The sequence below is a fragment of the Taudactylus pleione genome, unplaced genomic scaffold (genome assembly GCF_031769625.1).
Source record: "Taudactylus pleione unplaced genomic scaffold, aTauple2 ptg003001l, whole genome shotgun sequence".
Classification (NCBI taxonomy): domain Eukaryota; kingdom Metazoa; phylum Chordata; class Amphibia; order Anura; family Myobatrachidae; genus Taudactylus; species Taudactylus pleione.
This window is the reverse complement of record NW_028287366.1, coordinates 38,394-61,990: the sequence shown is the minus strand read 5'-3', so window position 1 is coordinate 61,990 and position 23,597 is coordinate 38,394. Positions and strand designations below refer to the sequence as shown.

At 48.7% G+C, this 23,597-nt stretch overlaps 1 protein-coding gene across 1 annotated transcript; it reads right to left on the bottom strand.

The window, feature by feature from the left end:
• Nucleotides 1-1,413: 1,413 nt before the first annotated feature.
• LOC148431032 (EF-hand calcium-binding domain-containing protein 12-like) lies at nt 1,414-13,617 on the bottom strand. Its single transcript, XM_088466384.1, has 6 exons — nt 13,553-13,617; nt 6,150-6,561; nt 3,287-3,502; nt 2,866-3,022; nt 2,154-2,407; nt 1,414-1,659 (listed from the first exon to the last, which is right to left on the bottom strand). Exons 1-6 carry the CDS (start codon nt 13,615-13,617, stop codon nt 1,414-1,416), a joined length of 1,350 nt encoding a protein of 449 aa, XP_088322510.1.
• Nucleotides 13,618-23,597: the final 9,980 nt, after the last annotated feature.

Below are 23,597 nucleotides of genomic sequence, written 5' to 3'. Positions count from 1 at the left end.
TGTTTGTCTCCAGCTGTTCAGTTCTACATCACATTGTTCAGTATGGTAATAAATATAAATCATTAAAGTAAGATAATCTTGCTCTATTCAGTTCTTCCAAAAAAAAACCATACATCCTTGCTCTACTTATTTCTTAAAAAAGAGCACTGTAATATGTTCTGTCCTGGCCTTGCTATCGATCTCCCAGATAACAAGGTCAGTGACAGATGTATTAGCATGCTTCCTGTTGGATATTTGCACAGTGGTCTGTGTTTACATACTAAAGCATGGCAGTAATATAAAAATGTATAGAATACATGGTCTGATTAGTATGATTCCACGCTCACCTCCAGTGAGATCTGATTAGTATGGTTTCACACTCACCTCCAGTGAGGTTTGATTAGAATGGTTCCACGCTCACCTCCTGTGAGGTCTGATTAGTATGGTTCCACGCTCACCTCCTGTGAGGTCTGATTAGTATGGTTCCACGCTCACCTCCAGTGAGGTCTGATTAGTATGGTTTCACGCTCACCTCCAGTGAGGTCTGATTAGAATGGTTCCACGTTCACCACCAGTGAGGTCTGATTAGTAGATACAGAACAGTTTCTACTTCTGAACTTTGAAATCTGATCTAGAAACATTCCTATGTCCACTAAGTGGTTCGTACTTGTGTTCCAGTGACTGCAATGAGGGGGTAATTAAATAACCAGCCCAGAGCCTGCGCAGCATACAGGGGCGCCTAGAGCTGCTGGGATCTATTGCAGTTTGTAAAAGTAATTTATTTGCTCATGATAACACACGCTGTTATATAATGGGTGGTGACTGGATTACCGTGTTACCCTATAACACAGGGGTTCCCAACCACGGTCCTCAAGGCACACTAACCATCCAGGTTTTAAGGATAGCCATACTTGAGCACAAGCTACTTAATTAGTACCTTATTTTGATTAAACCATCTGTGCTTTAGCATGGATATCACCAAAACCAGGACTGTTAGTGTTCCTTGAGGACCGAGGTTGGGAATCACTGCTATATCATACAGATGACCATGTATACTGGTGCACTTTCAAATTAATTTGCAAATATGAAAAGTCTGTCTTTAATTCATAGTTAAATGGACTGTTAAAGTTATTTTTGTCTCAATTTAATTATTTCTGTACATTGAGTGATAGATATGTTTGCATGGATACTATAATATTTTAGTATTTGATTGACAAAAATAAAAAAAGTGATTCCCCTATTTACGTAGTACATTATATAGCTTTCCCAGTTATGTTACAGAATATAGTGTCCCTACTATATACATTACATCCTCCCCTCAGCTACAATCAGATGCTGCATCCCATCCCCTATTTAGGCACCTCTCAGCCTTCCCTGTCTAAAGCTGAATTGGACCCTGGCACCAGGAATATCCCCAATTCAAGATGAATGTCTCTAGAGCACAGATAATAAAATTGGTTCCTCACCTCGTTCCAGCAGCTTCTCAGTGAGAGGAACCTCATAGGCCTGGCACAGTCTCAGGATCTTGTAATACTGCTGCAGCCCCTGTCTCCGGAACTGTTCCACCAGCTCTGCTGTCTCCCCTCCCAGTGTAGAAGGCAGGGAATGGGCATCCACGGCAGCATTGCCAGTGCACACCAAACGGCACTGCTCTAACCAGTCCAGAAGCCGAGTGTTACTCTGGGGGGGATGGAAGCCAGTGTGAATACCGAATGCTTATACCGTGCTGTCACCAGGTTCCCTAAGCCTGACGCTAAGGGCCTGGTCCTGAATCACGCACAGGTTCGTAGGCGGCCGCATCTAGTGATTTTTTGCAGACCGCACATGCGTTGTGGGTTGCACATGCATCTATGTGAATATACGCACTATTCATAGTGGTATGCCATTTTGAGTATGGATACTAAATGGACAGCAACAATATGGATGCACATTTTGTGGGCGTGTCATGGGTTTGCTGCGTTACATTCTATTATGAGTTGTGTGAATGCACAGTAGATGCCAATTTCAGACGCATCTCCTGCACCCAGTAGAGGGTAAGGGCAAGTGCCACTGACAGTGATGACTGCTACTCCAGTATGAAGTATAACTCTCTGGCAAAGGATACTGAGACTTCTAGTTCAGTAACAGCGGGAGTGGTGGCCATGCCTTCATCTCTCCATCTTTGGTGTCCTCACCTTTACTCTGCGCTTCCTCTCTCTGTAGTTCTTCCCAATGTCCTCATAGCTGAGGGGTCTTCCTTCCTCCAAACTGACCGGGGGCACCTGCAGAATCTGTGACCCGCTCTCCCCGCTTTGCACACTGTGAACTGGCCAAGATTCTGTTCTTATGCTTCCTAGGCCATCCAGCATCCCAGAGAGGGTCACCACAGGCTGAGAATCGCCTCCCCCAGTGTTGTGGTCGCTGGGAGGCTGGAAATACCTCACTGCAGCTGCAAGGACAGAGGAAACTTATGTTTAACATGATCATGGCCAACGGAGACACAAAACACGCAGCATCGCAACTCACGTTATACCCAAACAAAAACAGTACTTATGCTTTTCTGTAGTGAAGGAGCAATCTGTTCTCTGTACCCACAAAGGATGATGTTACCACCAGGCATAATGGTCCATGCCATGGACAGTGTAAGTATGGTCACCCCGTGTCTTCTGCCATGTTATCACTATCCACTCATTTCATTGAAAATTTCCCATTAACACCACCTAAAAACTAACAGCCGTGATGTATAGATGTATGACGTAGCTACCACACTTATCATGCTCTCAGCTTTGTCTCTCATTCATTAGATAGAAAACCAATATTTGGTCAGTAATAAGACCATGGGCAACTATTCTGCAAAGGAAGGATCCCCGAGGTGAGGGTGTGTAGGAGATGACCATGTTAGTCTACCTGGGCTGACGGTTACACCATTCTTACAGTCTTCCATGTTCTTCCTCCAGGAATAATGTCCCACTGACAGCTCCTTGTAGTTGATTTGATTTGGCTGCTTATTGCTGAGTGAGATCACCAGGTCATCAAACTGCAAGTCACTGATGGGACTATTAGCCTAGGAAAGAGCAGGACTTGCGTTACAGTCCAGCAGTTAGTTCAATAAACATCTCAACTATCCAAGGTTGAATGCAGGAACTGAGGAGCCTATTACATGAGGGCCAGCACCACTGGATACACTTTTTCTATAAGATAGCTATATTAGAAAGATTTTTTAAGTATAGTATGTATTTATCTACAAGTAATAAATAAGAGAAAATAAGAACTTAGGAGAGAGTTATCCTTTGACCAAACAACCCAACCACCATTCTTAAATCTTCACCTCTTTTCTCACAGTCTTCTGGTCATGGCTGGAGATTTGCTTCCTCTTGCTCTTGTCTGTCTGGTTATAGAGGTCCACCAGGCACAGCCGGCGCTGATTCAGGTAACCTTCCAGGATAGCCAGGGCTTCTGGTTTAGACTGCTGGATGGTGGGTGTGATCACATGGGACTGCGAGCTCCTCATCATGCAGAAACCGCCTGCCTCAGTTTTATATGGCTGGAAGCACAATACTATAGTTATCTGGTAACAGGGATCATCTGGTTGAGGTATATCAGATATCACAAGTATCTGGGAATAGTGAAAAGATGTTTCAAACCAGAGCAGATGCATTCTTAGTCCAGCCAATGCAAGTTCCCTGAAAACCCTTCATTATTTAAGCAGAGATTTAATCAGTAAACTGAAATGCTGCCTCTACTAGGGGTGTGTATCAGTATGAAGGGGGTGCCAAATATAATTTCTGGAGGGAATGCTGATCCTTGTATTGTCATACTGGAGGATCCTGGGGTGCCACCAGGTGAGTTAGCATTTAATATATGACCCAAAGTCAACGGCGGAACTACTGGTGGTGCAGCCGGTGCCTTGCACCGGGGCCCGCAGTGGTGCAGGGTCCCATAGCCACCATTACCCGCCTCCAGTGTCTCCCGGCAGGGTCACCATCAGACACTAGTCCCGGGCCCTGATAGAGGGGAGCCCAGCAGCAGATCAAGGACCGGCAACCAGACAGAGACAGCAGGCTGATTTTCAGATTTAATGCCGGCCGCGGGCCAAACACAGCTCGAGGACCGGCGGCCACTCCTGATTGGCTGCCGGTCTGCAAACTATGATTGGCTCACGGTGCAAGCTGTCAGAGGGAGGTGAAGCCTAGTGACTGGGAGGCCTGGATCAAAAAAGTTTACTTTGATGCTGGTGCGCAACGTCACACTGCTGGTTGCAGGGAGGACTGGAGCCAGGACCAAGCTGCCGAGGAAGAGGAACAGCACAGGAGACAGCAGGTAAGTGTTGGCTGGGGGGGAGCCACGGTATGGGAGGGGGCAAAGCTGGAGACGAAGATGATGGGGGAGGGACTGGAAATTAAGACGCTGTTGCTGTGAGGCCCAAGGGCTGGGAGATATGAGCTGTAAGGCCCAGGGGCTGAGAGCTGGGAGGCCCAGGAGTTGGGGCCTGTGAGGCACAGAGGCTGGGGTTTGTGAGACACAGGGGCTGAGGGATGTGAAAAACCGGGGCAGGGTTTGGAGATGAGAGTCGCAGGGGCTGGGTCTGGAGCTGAGAGATGCAGTAGATGGGTTTGGGGCTGAGAGACCCAGGGACTGAGGTTGTAGCTGAGAGATGCAGGGGCTGGGTTTGGGATTGAGAGATACAGGGGCTGGGTTTGGGGCTGAGAGATGCAGGGGTTGGGTTTGGGATTTAGAGACGCAGTGGGTGGGTTTGGGGCTGAGAGACGCAGGTGAAGTCTTACCCATCTGAACTACACAATGGGTAATGGTGGAACTTTGGGCCTGATTCAGAGCTGAACACTCTGACCAGAGCGCTAGCTCTGAATCAGGGCCGTCCTATTTAAATGTGGAGCGGCCTTTTGGACGCTCGCATAGCTGTGGGTTACCACCCACAGCTTATGCGAGCGTCCATGATGATGGTCGCGATGGTCTTTGACCATCGCGACCATCGGGTTTGCGACGAGACCCTGCGGTAGGGTCTCGCTGCCGCAAGCCCAGGAGTGATTTTGGCTCTATCAGAGCCAAAGTCACTCTCACTGACATCATTACTGATGTCAGTGGGGCCGGACTCAGACGGTAGGCGTTCCCATGGGAACGCCTCCGTCTGGCAGCCACGCCCCCGACACACCCACCAAACGGGCGTGCTGTCAGTCACCATCGACAGCAGGCCCCCTTTGGTGCAAGACCCCGAATGACGTATATCTCTTCGCTCGCCGGGTCTCGCACATGCGCATGATGGAGCTCCCTCCGTAGTGCACATGCGCATTCGCACAACATCGACCCGCTTGCGAGCGACCGTTGCTCGTGAGCGGGTCTGAATGACCCCCTTTATGCGGAAGTGGCTATATCAATGTATTTTATGTAAATGATACTTTTTTTAATGTATTTAATTTACATCCGGTTTTTCCAACGTATTTAATGTGGACATAAAATAATTATGTACATATAGGTGTCATTCCAGAGATGTCTCACTCTGCTGGGCTGTCTATGCTCGGCGAGTGTACGCTTCCAAATCAATCAGACTAGTTTGCGCACATTGCGAACCATCACCAGCAACGAGCGAATGCTTCTTAGCGAGCGGGTCTGAATCAGCTCCTTAGACCCCAATTTAACTGCAATGATGCCAGGAGAAGATGAAGCAGTGTAGGTAGAACTCCAATGCACAGAAATGGATATAGTGCTAAAGCGTGTGTGGTTGAATTGTAGCGTATGCTATTCAGAAGTTGCTTACTGCCCTTTACCATATTGAAAGTATGCCCCACATTTTTAATGACTGATTTGGGTCAATAAATAAATTAACATATGTTTTACCATCCTCTACCTGTTTACACCTCCTATTAATAAATAAGAATATTGTCCTTCTGTAACAATAACATGGTCTTAGCTCTCAGTATGTAAAACACACTTAGCAAAACCAACATGGCAGCTCCCACTGAGTGGTGGAGAAGATTCATATAAGTCAGTATAAAATACCCATGTAACACTATAAAGATTTGAATGGGCAGTTGCTGAGAGTTTAAGGATAAGTGTTTCACATTTCTGGTAAAGTCCCACCTTAAGCTGCACCGGTGCTGAAGGATAAGTTTGCCCTTTGGCTGTCGATAGGACTAAAGTTGCTGAAAATTGTGATTTCTAAGTGCTGAACCCACCGTTTCTTCAGTGGTTTCTAGGGGCATTCGGCTTTTGAGACTTCTCTCATCCATCCTGTCCTGTACCCGGGTTTCTAGGTCTGTCAGGTCCAGTTTTCCACGCAGCCATTTGTCTATGTCCCCCATACTGTCCAATTGGGTCCTGAACTTCTGTCTTTCCAGTAACCAGTCAGAAATGCTCTTACCGATGTTACTAGTCTCTCTGATCTCAGCCATCCTTTCAGATTCCGACTTAATAATGCTGCCAGAAGCCACAACCGATGGTTCCGTAACCTCTACTGACCCAGATTGCAGTTTTTCCATGGGGGGAGCAATGATGCGTTGTGTCCTTGACTTTGGAGGTCCAAACGTCCTGCAGGCCACCTTGAAGAAACGAGTCTGGGACAGATCTCTCTGCTTGTACCCCGTCAAGCAGGGCCGGACTGGGACTAAAAATAGGCCCTGGCATTTTAAAGCACACAGGCCCACCTCAGTGTCAGCAATCTGGCTCCTGGCATAGACTCCTCCCCTTACTAATCCTGACTCCTCCCACATCTTAGTCTATGCGCTTACGCATATAATTAATATTAGAACATAAAAGTGTACATCATTCTCTGTAAAAAAAAATACACACAAAAGAGCACATCCTGCAGGGGATTCATACATGTGCAGTGGCGTAACTAGGGTATTTGGAGCCCAGGGCAAATTTGAAAAAGGAGCCCCCCCCCCCATGTGCGCGCGCCAAAGGCGCACGCATCAAAAAAATGGGCGTGGTCACTTAAAAATGGGGCGTGGCAACATGACACCCCTTTATTTTCAAACTGAACATTCCTATCCATATGCACCTTAACCCCAGTAGTACCCCCAGTATGCAGTTGTGGTCCCTCTCATGCAGGCCCATAGTAGTGCCCCTTATACAGTATCCCCAGTAGTGGTCCCTCTTATACAGCCCCCAAATAGTTCCCCTTACTCAGTACCCCCAGTAGTGGCCCCCCCAAATGCAGTGCCCCATGTAGTGTTCCCCCTTTTGCAGTGCCCCCAGTAGCAGTCCCCACAATGCAGTGCGCCCAGTAGCAGTATCCCCTTATGCAGTGCCCTTTTATATAGTGCCCCCAGCAGTAGTCCCCCCCATGCAGTTTTCCCAGTAGTGGTCCCCTTATGCAGGCACCCTGTAGTGATCCCCCTATCTAGTGCCCCCTGTAGTGGTCCCCGCAGTGCTCCTAGCAGTAAGCCCCTTATATAGTGCCCCCCCCTCCCATGCAGTGCCCCCAGTAGTGGTCCCCCTGATGCAGGCTCCCAGTAGTGACCCCCCCCCTATCCAGTGGTCCCTGTAGTGGCCCTTCCTATTATTGCCCCCATTAGTGGTCCCCCGAGTGCAGTGCCTCTAGTAATACTAGGCCCCTTTTAGAATGCCCCCAGTGGTAGTCCTCCCCCCAAGTAGTAGTCCCCAGTAGAGTAGCCCCCCCCAGTTGAGGTCCTCCCAATGGCACCCCCAGTAGATGTCCCCCCAGAAGATGTCCCCCCCAGTAGTAGCCAACCCCTCCCCCGTTGTGCATATAGGTTTAAAAATAAATAAATATATATAAAAATATACTTACCTGATTCCACGCTGCTCCTGTCCGCGATGCCGCTCCCGCCCTCCAGTCCGCCCGGGCTGGCGCGCTCAGCACTATGGGACTGACGTCATGACGTCAGTCCCATTACCCACTGCAGGAGCCGGACGGAATTCCGGCTCTTGCAGTGGGTGCTGCAGCAGTCAATGAGAGTCTATCTGACTCTCATTGGCTGCTGTTTAACACACGCATCGCCGCCAGCGCTGGCGGCGATGCGTGTGTTATGCACAGCCTGAGCCCGCCTCCTGGTGCTATTGGGCAAGCGCTCAGGGGGAGGGAACGGGCTCAGTCGTGCAGCACAGGACCGGCGCTGGAAGCCTAGCGCCGGTCCTGTGCAAATGTGTAGCGCTGACCGCACTCATTGCGGTCGGTGCTACACTGGCTAACTAGGGCGGGCGGGCCGGTACCGTGGCCGGCGGTGCCCCCCCGCGCCGCCGGACCCAACGGCGCCCAGGGCACGAACCCCGCTCGCCCTGCCCTAGTTACGCCACTGTACATGTGCCATATTTAAACATTTGGTATTTGGTTTGTTCTGTTAGGTAAAGCTGGTGCTACATTGGTATATGTCACACACAAAGTAAAGGGAAGGCATTTTCCCAACTGACCAAGGCCTAGCCTAGTAGTTGTAGAGGATTAGATAGTGTTCACTGTAGGAATTTTTTAGGGCAGGGGTACTGAGCAGAGGAGGACACATCTGTGTTCACCAAGCAGAGCTGTTACTACACATTTTGATGCCCTGTAGACATAAAGAGCATTGGTGTCCCCCATCACAAAAGAATCTGGTAGTATGCGCGCCGTAGGCGCTCGTCGAAAAAAACAGTGTGTTCGCTGGGAAGGGGCGTGAGCACACAATAGTACCCCCAATTCAAATTATTCCATACCATAGTACCCCTTTGTCACATTACACTGCAGAGTAGTGCCCCTCATTCAAGTTACACACAGTAATGCCACTTACACCCAGTGATCGCGCTAAATGAAAAAAGTGTGGGTCCCAGGGACACCTCACTTTAAAAAAATTGGGGGCCTACTCCATAGTGTCTGGGTCCTATGACAATTTATGCCTCACTACGTGTAGCGCATAAAAAAGCACAGAACAGCAGAAGGGGTACAGACATGAGGAGAACAGGGAGCACAGGTGGGAGGGGAAGTACACAGGAGAGCAGAATGGGTACAGACATGAGGAGAGAGGACTAGGGGGCACATGTGGAAGGGCAGAGTACACAGGAGAGCAGAAGGGGTACAGACATGAGGAGAGAGGACTAGGGGGCACAGGTGGAAGGGCAGAGTACACGGGAGAGCAGAAGGGGTACAGACATGGGGAGAGGGGAACAGGAGACACAGAGGTGGGAGGGCAAAGTACACAGGAGAGCAGAACATGCACAGACATGGGGAGAGGGGAACAGGGGGCACAGGAAGTACACAGGAGAGCAGAAGGGGTCCAGACATGGGGAGAGAGGACTAGGGGGCACAGGTGGAAGGGCAGAGTACACGGGAGAGCAGAAGGGGTGCAGACATGGGGATAGGGGGACAGGAGACACAGAGGTGGGAGGGCAAAGTACACGGAGAGCAGAACATGCACAGACATGGGGAGAGGGGAACAGGGGGCACAGGTGGGAGGGGAGAGGGGAACAGGGGGCATAATGGAGCTGGAGAGCAAGCATATTATTGCGCATGCCCAAACAAATTAAGGGGCCATGGTCTCATGGAAAAAGCCATAATCATTACGCATACCCCTTTCTTGTCACTCTGGGAACAGTCCTTTCCATTCCATATGCACCTTAATGCAGTCCCCCCAGTAGTGCCCATTATACAGTACCCCCAGTATGCAATGCCCCCAGTAGTTGTCACTCTTATGCAGGCCCCCAGTAGTGATCCCCCTTATACTGTGCCCCCAGTAGATGCCCCCCCCCTGTGCAGTGCAGTGCCCCAGGAGTGGTCCCCATTATACAGTCTCCCAGTAGTGCCCCTTATATAGTGCCCCCAGTATAGTGTTCACTCTAGCTCCGGCGGCAGGCAGGGCGCCGCAGCTAGAAAGGACACTGCCGTGCACGCGCCCGATAAGAGGGTGTGGCTATTGAAAAGGGGGCATGTCTATAAGACACATCCCATTTTCATCACTCTTGGGGGCGTGCCCGGCACTTACGGACATGTCCAGCAGCTCGAAAGCGCTGCCGACAGGGAGAATAGATGCCGGGCATATTTTCCCACCTGCAGGACACTGTGACCCGTGGGTGAAGACGGCACCCGCAGGCTGTGAGGGCAGGGCACTCTTTGCCCTCCTTCTGGAGGGCAGGGCACCGCGTCCCGCTAAAACAGCCTAGCGGGAAAGCTACAGTAGTAGTCCCTCCCTATGCAGTGCCCCCCAGTAGTGGTCCCCCTGTCGAAACTGGATAATTGGGTAAGACAGAATCTGTTTGCAATCAGGAAAACCTGCACGACGCCATCTTGTGAATGGCAGCAAGACTACACAAGCGCCATTTTGTCAAAAATACATAGTACACAAACCACAGTGCAAAGTTGCTAAAAGTAGCACGAACAACTTTTTAACAATCTTCCCCAAACACATACCGACAGTGTTCAGAATACATAAAATAACTTTCCAACACATTAAAATCACCACAGACTTATATTTGAGCAACAGCAAAGCAGTGGTGTTTTCCCCGCATACATACATTTAAAAGCAATGGTCCCGTAACGCAAAAAGGATAATTATTACTTGGTTTAAATGCAATGTCAGTATATAAAGAAATGAATGTTTTCTGTAACTATGGCTTAGTAAATGACAATTGGACTGTGTTTGGAAAAGTACTGATCTACTCTGTTTCCACAGCGTTCAGGTGACATCAATATGAAGATCAGAACATGCGGCTATGAAAGATGAATGTTAGAGAGAATAACTATTTGAAATGTTGTAAGCCATAAGTAGCTTAGATTTGCATGTGGGGGATGCAAAGGGAGGTTGGAGACCTTTTGTATCCATTTGAAATTGTCCAATAAATGCCCTGTAACAGATTTCTAACCCTTACCAAAAGACAATGACATTGTGTAGGCTTGTTTACATTTTTGTCCAAAGGACTGGTTATTCCAGTCTAATCAATAGAGATAGCTAACTGGGACTAGAACCTAATTAGCAGTAGTTTCCGGAAACCAAAAGGATACTCCCTTTCTGATGACCTCACAGGTGAAAGGGGGTGGGAACATAGCATGCACATTCTGAGAACACACAAGCCAGCACACACACTTGCAGATTTTGGAAGAGAGAGAGGTTCCCTCTCTCACAAGACAACGGAAAATGGGTCTCAGTTCCCCTGGGTTATAGCTAAGTATAAATTGTGCAATATTTAGCCTATTTGGGTGTCTGTAGCTATTTTTGGTGTTAACCTGTTATTAGCTTAGCATGGTTTGTGGTTTATAGTTTTCTAAGGATATTCATGAGTCTGTGTTAGCATACAGTGGATGATATGTTATCTAATCTGTACTTTCATCTACACTGTAGGGTACAATAGTCTGTTATCAGCATGCAGGAAAGGGATTGATTATGGAGTTTTTGTAATATTTGTAAATGATTGATGCTGGTTGATTGAGATCCTCTGGTGAGCTGTGTTAGAGCCTTGCCATGTGCTCTGTGTTAGGGCCTTCCCATGTGCTCTGTGTTAGAACCTTCCCATGTGCTTGAACAATATCTCTGCTTGGGAGAGATAGGCTTGGTATGTGTTGTATACTCATGAATGTAATCATAGGGTGGTATCAGTGATATATATTATGGAAGTTGAATTAATAACAGCTTTGAATGGTCATAAGTAATTGCCGTATGGGTCAGATAGGTATATTGTCTGCAGTTTATTAGAGATGGCTACTTCCATGTGGGATGATCAAATGAAATTATAATTCTACCCAGTTATGGTGTTGTATGGGTCAGATAGGTATATTGTCTTTATTATAATTATGATCATTAATGGATATATGATTTACAGAAGTTACAACATTATGCAAGTTTTCTTACTTTCAAAATGGAGTGCATTATGGGAGTTTTCAATGTGAGTTTTCAAATTGGAGTTTGCCAAGGGATCATGAGGCTTGCAAACAAAGGAAGAGCATGTGCTTCAGCCCTTCCCCCTCCCCACAGTCTAGTGGGTACTGGATGATGTCTGTTGTAGGATGGTATTGTTGTATATTGGAATCAGCTTGTGTTGTAGATGTTGGAATATTAAATGGTGCAGTGTTTGCCTGATGTGTTGGCATATGATATTCAACTTGCATATTTAATTAACTATGGCATTATGGGAGATTTCAATGAGGTAGCTTCATAATGGAGTTTGTTTGTAGACCATGCGGTTTGGACAATAGGGCAGGTAGCTTCATAATGGAGTTTGTCTGTAGACCATGCGGTTTGGACAATAGGGCAGGAAGCATTCCCAACCCCCCCCCCCCACACACACACACACACCATCACCAGCCATCTTGAACATGTGCTCTCAGCAGACATTGATATCTCTCTCATTATATTTTAATGTGTCTCTCTTTCTCTCTCTCTCTCTGTTCTCTGTTCTCTGTCTCCCTGTCTCATATTGCTCCTTGTATTTTGATCTTTATTAACCATTTCATGTATATTAACTGTACCTTATGACCTATTGTTTGTACAATTTATTTGCGCTCATTATTAGATCATAGCGTTGTAACATCTGTACTTTTACCTGAATAATAATCTTTAGCCCGTTGGACCACTATTCAACTGTCTCAGTATTTCATTAATGGTATAACCAAACACAGCGCTAATTAGCGACATCTTGTGGTCTTAGAGGTTCTAGGCAGGTGAATCTTAGAGGTTTATAGGCAGAAATGTATTAAAAGGTTTATTTACAAATTCAACACCCCCTATGCAGTACCCCTTATACAGCACCCCCTGTAGTGGTCCTCCCAATTCAGTGCCCCCAGTAGTGGTCCCCCCTATGCAGTGCCCCTTGTGCCCCAGGAGAGGTCCCCCTTATGCAGCCCTCCCAGTAGTGATCCCCCCTATGCAGTGCCCCTTATACAGTGCCCCCAGTAGTGGTCTCCCCTGTGCAGTGCCCCATGTGCCCCCAGTTGCAAGCCCCTTATATAGTACCCCCCATGCAGTGACCCCAGTAGTGGTACCCCTTATGCAGTGCCCTTTAAATAGTGGCCCCAGTTGTAGTCCCCCCCTACACAGTACCCCCAGTATTGCCCTTTATATAGAGCCCCCAGTAGTGGTCCCCCAATGCAGTCCCCCCCAGTATTGCCCTTTATATAGAGCCCCCAGTAGTGGTACAGTGATCCCAATGGTAGTGACCCCAGTGGTAGTCTCCCCCCTATGCAGTGCCCCTAGTAGTAGTCTCCTCCCCTTAAAGTGCCCCATGTAGTAGTCCCCCCCCTTGTAGTGCCCCTAGTAGTTGTCCCCCCCCTTTGTAATAGTAGTAGTAGTCCCCCTAGTAGTAATCCCCCCACAGTAGTGCCTCCCTCAGTAGACACACACGTAATGAAAAAATAACAAAACACTTACCTGAATGGTAGGGGAGGCAGCATGCAGGTCTTCCCCAGGCTTTTGCCGAACTAGCTGCTCCCTGTTACTAGAGGTACAGCTGGTCCTCTAGCGTCCGGCAGCAGAACATGGCAAATGAAGACATCTTAAATTTCAATGTGCTACGATTGTCTCCTATGAGGCGGCGGCCATTTTGGGAGAGACAATTTCAATAGTACTGTATCCAAGTAGACGGACAGACCGGCCCACGCAGCCATCGGCCCTTCTGGCATTTGCCAGAAGTGCCCAATGGTCAGTCCGGCCCTGCCGTCAAGTGATTATCCATTGGTGGATGAAAGTCCTGGAACGAGACTTCTGTAGCCAATGTCACATTCAGCATAGTTTCATCCCGGATAATGTCATTGGAGCAGATTCCATACGTTACATGCACTGCAGCTGTGCCACAAGTTTTCCTACTTATTCTGCTATTTCCATGGGTGACAGATCTCTGGAGCTTACACTAGGGCTGGTCCTGGAATGGAAAAATATGAACATGTCCAGGATCATTGTTTTAGCGGTTCTGCTTCACAAAACAACATTAGACTATAATTTGATTGCAAACGCAAATTAGGTTCACTAAAAAAAATCACAAATTGCAACACATACAAAGCGACGCCGATGACTATTTTAAGTGTGGGTCTTGGACAGGAGCCTATGCGCCTGATTTACGCCAGGCACACATCACAGACACTTACGGCTCACTTGTACCCATGTTGTAAACCAATTTTTTAAAATGTAACAACCAAATTAGCTATTACGCATCAATTAAATTTTAAATCCTGTCGGTGACGGTCGCTACGGCATAGCCGCACATGCAAAATCGCCTACTGCGTCCAACATCGACATTGCGTGTAATTTTGGATTAAGCCCAAGGAACAGAGAAATTGTGTAGCTGGAAGGTTATGCTGGAACTTGCAGTGCCACTATTGGCTGAGCGTGGACTAGATGGCAGACATAGACCACTCCTGAAAATGACCAAATAATAATAGATAATGAGAATAGCCAGGGCCGGCCCGAGCCTAATTTTTTTGGTAAGCGGATATAGATTTCGGCGCCCCCTGTTGAAATAATCCCAATTTTCTGATACGAGAAAAAGGATATGTAATTGAACAGCATTTCCCCGCGCATCGGGGATTTTTGACGATAATATGTCACGGGGGAAATCCTGTGGCTAATTGAATACCCATAAAGAAAAAAAAAAAAACACATTAGCCCCCACGTGAAAATAATTATGCTTTTATGCTCGCAAAAAAAACAGGCCCCACATGAAAATAATTAAACACACACATAGGCTCCCACATGAATATGTATGAAGTCCTTATACAGCAGGACCACCCTGGGTGCTAAGATACATTTATACCCAAAGATACATATTCAGGGAGAAGGTAACAGCACTGGGTGACGGGGAGAGGATGACAGCACTGGGTGACGACAGGGAAGGGTGACAGCAATAGGTGACAGGGAGAGGGTGACAGCAGGGAGAGAGTGACATCAGTGGGTGACGGGGAGGGAGTGACATCAGTGGGTGACAGGGAGAGGGTAACAGCAGTGGATGACGGCAGTCGGCGTCAGGGAGAGGGTGACGGCAGTCGGCGTCAGGGAGACGGCAGTCGGCATCAGGGAGAGGGTGACGGCAGTCGGCATCAGGGAGAGGGTGACGGCAGTCGGCGTCAGGGAGAGGGTGGGCACAGCGCTCACATGACACATGTATGTCATTACACATGCAACACAGTACCAGGCAGCAGCACAAGGCGGGCTCTCAGCGTGGCTCTGGCTCTGACACTGGCATCTAATGCCCGACATACAAAAAATAGGTTCCCTGTTCTTCCACAGACAGCCCTGCACTTAGTCAGGTGGTGCATGGGCTGTCTGTGGGGGGCGGGGCTGGGACAACATGATAAAAAATTTTTTTAAAGAGTTACCGGCCAACAGACGTGACGGCCCCAAGAGCATATCGGCCCACAGGGAATCTTCCCGATGGCTTAAACAGTCAATCACCCCCTGCCTGGGGGTAATGATGGGAGGGGACTGCCTCCTCCTCCCCCTTTGTTATTGCCTGTGACTCCACAGGGCCCCATGAAAATACCGCAAAGGGGCTCCATAAATAATGTATATTTAAATACATACAGCATAAAAATTCTCACATAGCGCTCCCCCCTCACACACACAATGCTCCCCTCTCACTCGGTACTCCCTCCCCCCAGCTTTCCCCCTCAGCTAGGCCCGGCGACAGGGGGGGACAAAGGGGACACATGTACCAGGCTCCGAGATTACGAAGGGCCCCGGCTCCACAGGATTCTCAGGAGCCCAGTTCATGTGTCCCCCTAGCTCTGCTGTATTCAGCAGGGCACAGAGACAAAGGAGAGGGAGGCCATCTGCCGGCTGACTGGAAAAATAAAGTTTTGTTTTGACCCGGAGCAGCGAGCATGACGTTACGCTGCTGGGTCACTCAGAGAAGAACCGGGTCCGAGCCGACAGGTAACAGGAGCAGGTTGCAGGTGAGTGGTGCTCGGACGGTGGTTGTAGGGGCTAGGGAGACACGGTTCAGGTGGTGGTTGGGGAAGCGGGAGATGAATTGGCAAACGGGATGGAGATGAAAGCATAGGGCTGGAGAGGCGCTGGGGCTGTGAGACACGGACTGGACTTGTGAGACACTGACACTGGGGCTGTGAGACAGGTGCTGGGGATGGATCTGTGAGACACAGGGCCTGGGTGGCCAACCTGCATGTACTGTACATACTGGAAGGTGATGAGGGGGGCCTAAAAACATGAGTGTGCCGGGCCCTGAGATTTCTGTTGCTGGCCCTGCCCTCAGCTCATCTGCCCTTAAAACTGCTCTCCCCTCTTACACATACACAGATCTCACTCTGACCCACCCACAGCTCTCCCCTTCCCCACTCAGCCACCCCCTCACACACAGCTTTCCTCACTAGCCACCCCCATCCCCCTTTCCTCATTCAGCTACCCCCTCACACACAGCTTTCCTCACTCAGCCACCCCCACACACAGCTTTCCTCACTCAGCCACCCCCTCACACACAGCTTTCCTCTCTCAGCCACCCCCACACACAGCTTTCCTCACTCAGCCACCCCTTCACACACAGCTTTCCTCACTCAGCCACCCCCTCACACACACACAGCTTTCCTCACTCAGCCACCCCCTCACACACACAGCTTTCCTCACTCACTGAAATTTCCCCCAACACAGCTTTCTCCCCCCTTACTCAGATCCCCCACTTCACACACACACGCATCTCCCCTCCTTATACATACCCAACCCCACACACACAGCTCCTCACCTAAACAGAGCTCCCCTCCCTTCACACACACAGATCACCCCCCCTAAACAGAGCTCCCCTCCCTTCACACACACAGATCACCTCCCCTTACTCAGATCCCCACCCCCCTCACCTCACCTCACCTCACTATAGCAGGGTGCAGAAGATCAGCAGTGCTGCTGAGCTGAGAAAAGATCACAGTGCCTCCATACTGGGGGCGTGTTGTGGGTGGAGCCACAAGCACCACTCCGCCCACACCTTCAGGCTTAGCTCAGAATACGCTCTGCTGCCCTAGTTGGATGACTGTTTTCCAGCACCCGGACGCTGACTGCTCTGCATGAAAGCTGTATGTTGGGACTGGAGGAGGCAGGAGCTCGTAGCTCAGTGCTCCTCTACGGATGGCCGCTGACCGGCAGGCTGCTTCTCTCATGAGGATGACATGCTACTGGGGGCTGGGTCACGTGCATCAGACGGCCGCTCTGCCTGACCCTGCCTCTGCCAAACATTTAATTTGACAGGTCAGGTGGTGCAACACAGTGGGGAGGGGGGAGGAAGCGGGGACCCGGCCAGGGGGAACGGAACGGTCGGCAAGACACAGTAGCACTGTGTGATGAAGAGCTTCCCTGCAGTATGCGGCTGCCTGTCATACAGCCGACAGCAGCAACAATTGTCTCAGCAGTAACAGCGGGGAGAGCGCCTCTCCAGCCTGCGCCTCCCTGCAGTGCTGAGAAGTTTGCGCACAGGTCCTGACGGCGCCCTTACAGCTTGGCGCCGTACGCAGCTGCGTACTTCGCGTAATGGGCCGGCCGGCCCTGAGAATAGCCTCTGGCTGGACAGCATGGTACCTTGCAGTAAAAAAACAGGGACAAATCCATAAAATTGTACCCACTGTAAAAAATCTGATATCAGGGCTGTCACACCCCATGCATTAGTGATGATATCAATCAGGCTTCCAGGCTATAATAAGTTAACACAGGGCTAGGCAATGTCACGCACTCAAGCTCATGTGGTACTACAAGTTCCAGCGTGCCCTGCCACAGGGTTACACCTCCCAGCATACCCTGTGGCAGGGCATGCTGGGAGGTGTAGTTCCACAGCAGCTGAAGTGTCACACATTGCCTAACCCTGCTAAAAAAAAATCTAGTGTATAAAATAAAGTACCCCTGACATGAAGGAGCAGCTCCCCAGCTAGGCTCTGTAGGTGCAGGAGCCTTCCAGTCCCTCACATCCCAGGCTTGTTGCTTTCAAGGTACCAGGGCGACGGCCCGACCCCACTCTCTGATTGGCCTGGTTAAAACATGTCCCCAAGTGTCTGACAGTGGGTCTGGCATCATTTCCATTTTATTGAAGACCGAAGCTTGTTGACGATAAGGATGTGGGCTCAAGGAAAATGTCTCCTGTACTGGAGACAAATTGTTTAATTAATAACAATGAAATAATAATAAAACAAATGTCAGAAATCAGAATTCTGTTTTGCTGCCAGTGAGTGTTTGGCTCTCTGCTGCCGGTAATATGCCTCACAAGCTAACATCTGATTTCCTGTGGAAGCAGCAGAGCAAGTTTGTGTCAGTACCGTGGTGTGTACCCCAAATGGACGAGTAAGTTGTGTTTTGTCCACTTTCTGAGGCAAAAATGCAAGATATTTTTATTGACATGATGTTAGTCCTGGTGGGATGATACTACGTGCTCTCTCTCTCCTAAAACAAGAATTCTGAGTTTGCATGGAATTATTTTTTAGTTATTACTGTACTGTAGGCGTAGGGGTGTGTATTGTGTATATATAAAAAAGTAGGCTATAAGGAGATTTTTGGGTGCTTTGAGGTACTTAAAATTTTTTTTATAAAAATGTATTATTTTTCAAGAAAATACTGTTATTAAATTTGGGGTGATGAAACTGACAAGTTGATTTTGGGATAATTTGAGGGCATTTTTTAAACCCAAAAAATTACATGTAATTAGTGGACTAATTAAGCTAATTAAAAACTTTCAATTTCCTAATTAGTCATTGGGGGAGGGTTGAGGCGTGGCCCCCTTGGCAGGTTGTCCCAACATTGTATCCTTAAAATAAAGACTTTCCCTACCATGGGCGGTATTCATTTAGTTTCATGTCCGCGATAAAGTTTCGCCTGCCCGACTTTCCGCCTACATCACATGTTTTGGACACGGAAACTTATCGTGTGCGCCCCCGCTATTCACCCTATTCAATTCCAAACCACGCAAAAACGGCAGGCCGCGAAGTCGGAATAGGTGGCAAGTGCTATCAGAAATGGGAAAGATCAGCCTGAACCCCCCAAAAAGATGCACTAACATTGGGGATCAGTGTAGATGTGCCTGAATAGCCCTTATAAATCTATTTGGGGTACTTAAGTTGTGTTAATTGCTTCTTATTAGCGTCTTTGCACAAGTGGTAAAGAATGGCATAAAGCAGTATTTTTGGTGAATATAAATAGTCCTGTATAAATTTGAGGTACATGAAAATGGGTGCTAGCAGGGTTTAAAGTCTCTCAAGTGAGGTTTTAAAAATCATGAAAAACGCACTTGTTGCATGCACCTGCAATCCTAAAAACACCTGACCCATCCTTACAGACCCCCAAAAAGTCTATTTCGCTAGTTTTTATGCTTGTCCCCCCACTTTTTACTTTTATCGCACCCAAAATGAAAGTACTTTTTTGGGGTGTTCTTTTTTTTTCTGAATTTTTTGACACAGTTGTCCTTTGGGGGCTGCCCCATGGGTTCTGAGTGGTTTCCCCACCTTTGCACCCCAAAATAAAAAAATTGCACTTCTTTTCTCCTATTATACAGAGGCGCATCTTTTTCGCCTATTACATTACATTGACTTGCCGTATACGCGAAAAGCGGCTGGAATTGAATATGGAGATAAGTTTCCGCCACGCAATAAGCCGAGTTCGGCGATACTTTTCTGCGGATCTGGGCTTTTCGCGTCTAATTGAATACGGCTCCATGTCTCACCCTCAGGGAGGTGCGGATGGAAAAATTTTGAGTTTACTCTGACTGGCTCAGTGCGAGTTGCTAATTGGATTGCTACATGAATTTGCTATGTGAATTTGCAGCGAAAACGTCAACTCGCACCTCTCAATTCGCACCTAATTGTTTTCGTCCATGTCAGTAAGCAGTGTGTATTGCAGTGTCTGTGTCAGTAAGCAGTGTGAGGCATTGTCCATGTCAGTAAGCGGTGTGTGGCTGTGTCCATGCCAATAAGAAGTGACAGCGTCAGTAAGGAGGGACGCAGGAGGGGCGTGGGCATATAATAGGTTAGACAAGAATATATATGAAGTAATAGGTTAGACAAGAATATATATGAAGTCACTACTTTTGCTTTAGATAACTTGTTTTGTTTTCTTACATTACAGCCTCCAGCCTCAGAGAGTCCATCTGGACCACAGCCGTATAGCGGTGAGGTTACACAGCAGATGTAGCAGCTGTATCCTGCCTGCAGCACCACCTGAGATCCAACTTCTTTGGACAAGTAAGTCAGAACCAGAGACTGCTCTGGTCACACAGGGGGCATGTGATAGAAATGCAATAGAATTTCAAAGCATTTTTATACTGCAGGGTCCATAGGGTATCCACAGGATACCTTGGGGTATAGGCGATGGCTCTGCCGTCGGGCACCACACAGTTAATCTTTTAGTCCCAGGATGCACTGGGGCCTCCTCTCCTATACCTCACCCTCAGGCACCACACAGTCGGGTACCACACAGTTAATCTTTTAGTCCCAGGATGCACTGGGGCCTCCTCTCCTATACCCCACCTTCAGTTTCGTAGGTGCCCGGCCGGAGTCGGGTCACTGCACAGAGGAGCTGCTGATACAGCCCCTGAAGATCTTCAAGAGTGGTCAGCACGGACAGTCCAGTGGACGTCCATGCTGCCACTCCGACACCCCGCCGGCGCTGACCGCCCCAGCTAGCGGGAACCCCTGGGGGTCTTGGACTGTGGCCGAATCTTCACGGGGGACATTGAGGTAAGCAGCGGGCATCTGTGGTAGGCGCCCCCTGAAGCACAGTCCACCTTTTGTCCCCAGGGCTGGGGGCTCCCTGGGGACAGCTGCTTGTGGAGCCAGGCAAGAGCCTGCGCTACCACTGAACCACCGGGATATGGGGCTGGAGCACCGCAGAGTTGTGCTCCAGCATCCTGGGGGTTAAAGGCATGCCAGGGGAGCGCTCTTCCCTGTATAGCGCAGGCGGCGCCTCCTCCGCTGCACACAGCGCCACTTTTTCTTCAGTGATTCAGCAGGCTGTTCCAGCGTTCCTCACCCGGGCCCGCCCACTCTGTGCTCTCCGGTAGCCATCTTTTTTGAGCTACAACGCTGGTCTCACACTGCGGTGCCTGGTTCCCCCCTGCATATCTCTCCTCCAGTAGTAAGGTCAGAGTATGCAGCACTATTCCTACTAGACATTAGGTCTTGTAGTCGATTATAGTGCTATTGTGCAGGTTGTTTTTTCTGCTAGCGCTGTGTCTGATTTCTTCTGTCAGCCTTTTTTTGCTATCGCTTTATCTTTCCTCCCCTCAGCCCTCTCGTTACTGTACTGTCAGGGTGGGAATTGCCTCACAATCAGAAGTTCTCACTGTGTGGTGGGTCACATTATTTATCCTGTCTGGGAGCGAAGATTCAATGCTAAATAGTGCTCCTCGCCAACTTGCCTGCTCCAGATGTAAAATAGGTAGAGGAGAAGGGGATGTATGTCAGGAGGGCTTATGTACAGCTGTTATGCCTTTTCCTATACCCCTACTGTGCCTGAAATGTCACAGGAGCCTCCATGGGCTTGCCAACACATGCTCTAAATGCCTTAGTGGATCAGTTGTCTGCCCCTGCTGCGTTCCCCCCACTGGGGTTCCCGCAGCAGGCAGTAGTCCTGTCCCCTGTACTAGGGGTCCAGGGAAAGATGATGGTGGCATACTGTCCCCCTCCACAGGCGCTTCCCCCCGTGGAACCTGTCTGGGTTAACACTTTGTCCACTACGGTTCAAAACCTGACGGATGGGTTACAGGAACCTCCGTTTAGGCCGGCTAAGAGACTGTTGTTACCCCCCATCACTCAAGTATAATGATGACATGTAGTCTGATGAGGGTGATCTCCTAGATTTATTTGATTCTGAGCCCCCTCCCAAAGGAGTTGAGTCTAAAATATTTGTACCTCATACGGGCCGTCTGAATGGGCATGCTCATCACTGACAATGGCCTTCCCACGGCTATGCCCACATTCGCTTATTTTAAGGAAATGATTTAACCACTAAGGCGCCTTGCTTATGCATACCCCTTTGCAGACAGCTATTTCACTAAATGGGAGTCTCCCTCTTAGGTGGATTCTCATGTGACACGCTTGAATTCAGCTGTGTACATTAAAGAGGCAGCTTTGGATTCTTACTTCAAGGATTTCTGCGCCGGCGGTGTCCGCTCGCGCTCCTTGTGGTACGCTCTTGGCAGTGGCAAACGCAGGATTTCTAGAGGGGGGTTTCCAAATGCTTGATTTTAGAGTGAGTGTGGCCAGTCCATGAAGAGGGCATAATTAGCACTTATCCAGCTTTATTATGTTACATACAAAGTATATTGTGTGTCATAATTCCAGCATATACAGGACCAGCAATCACAGTGAGCCATTAGATGCGGCAGTAGGTCCATCCTGTCTGAGCTGAATGTTTTATTTCAGATGTGAGCACCATTCCAGAGTATTGGAGCAAATCTGGGACTCTGGGGGGCAGCAGAAGAACCTAGCACTGTCCTGGACATATATATGTACATATTGGTCTCCTTATGTACTGGATAGTGTATTATTATACAGTATGAATAATTAACCCTATTGATGGTCTATACAGCAGTGCACCCCTAACAGTGCATGTTTTCCACATCTCCTAGTTGGTGCACAGGTGTATTTATTACTAGCTGATGCATTTTAAAAGATCCACAGGTGGTGCTAATCATTTCATTTGTGATACTGAGCAGAATATGCAGCGCTAGTAACATTCTATTATATTACTATTTCTATTGTGGTCATGGTGTGTGCTGGGGAGGGGGGTTTCCAGGCAGATGGAAACCCCCCCTGCGTTTGCCTATGCTTGGAGAGCAGATGTGGAATCCAAGAAGGGATTGGAATGCTTACCTTATAATGCTCAGGTTCTGTTTGGCCCTGATTTAAAAAAATTGTGGATACGCTGGCGACAGCTAATTTTGCATGCCTGTCTTCAGCTCCGATTCCATCCTGATCTGGGACCTCGTATTTTTGATTCTATCATCCCCAGGGTAAGCCTAAGGTGCAGTCATTTCCGAGACCCTCCGGGGCCAAGAATGCTGCGTAGTCCAAGAAACAGACTTGGAGCGGTAGATGTCCGGTCACCATACCAGACGACAAACCCTCAGCCTGGCGGGTCAGGCCTCCCCTTGGGGAGGCCCACGGTGTGGGCCGACTTCTACTATTTGCCCAGGGCTGCTGTCAATTCACCGCAGACGGACTGGGTCCTTCTCACTTGTGTAAAGGAAGTGGTCTCCCACGGATATGCCCTGTCCTACCGAGAAGGCCTCCCCATCAATTTTTCACCGCAGGCCTTCCTTCAGTTTAAGAAAAGGCCATGGAAATCCAGTAGGTGGTGCGTTCTATGCTCCTGGCAGGGGTCATAGTGCCTGTCCAATCACCCCAAAGAGGGATGGGTTATTATTCCCACTTCTTTCTGGTACAGAAAAACGTGCGGTGCATACCGTCCTAGCCTCAACCTCAAGTCCCTAAACAGATTACAAAAGGGTACCTCAGTTCAGGATGGAAACTCTGTGTTCCATTGTATTAGCTATGGAACTTGGAGACATTGTGGTGACTCTGGGCATCCAGGATGCCTACCTGCATGTCCCTATTGCAACATCTCATCAATGTTTCCTCAGATTTGCTGAACTGGATCAACATTACCGGTTTCAGGTCTACCCTTTGGTCTCTCTATGGCACCACGGGTATTTACTAAGGTAAGGGTGGTCATGGCGGCCCTCCTAAAGTTTCAGGGGGTTCGCCTGCTTCCCTATATGGATGACCTCTTACTGTT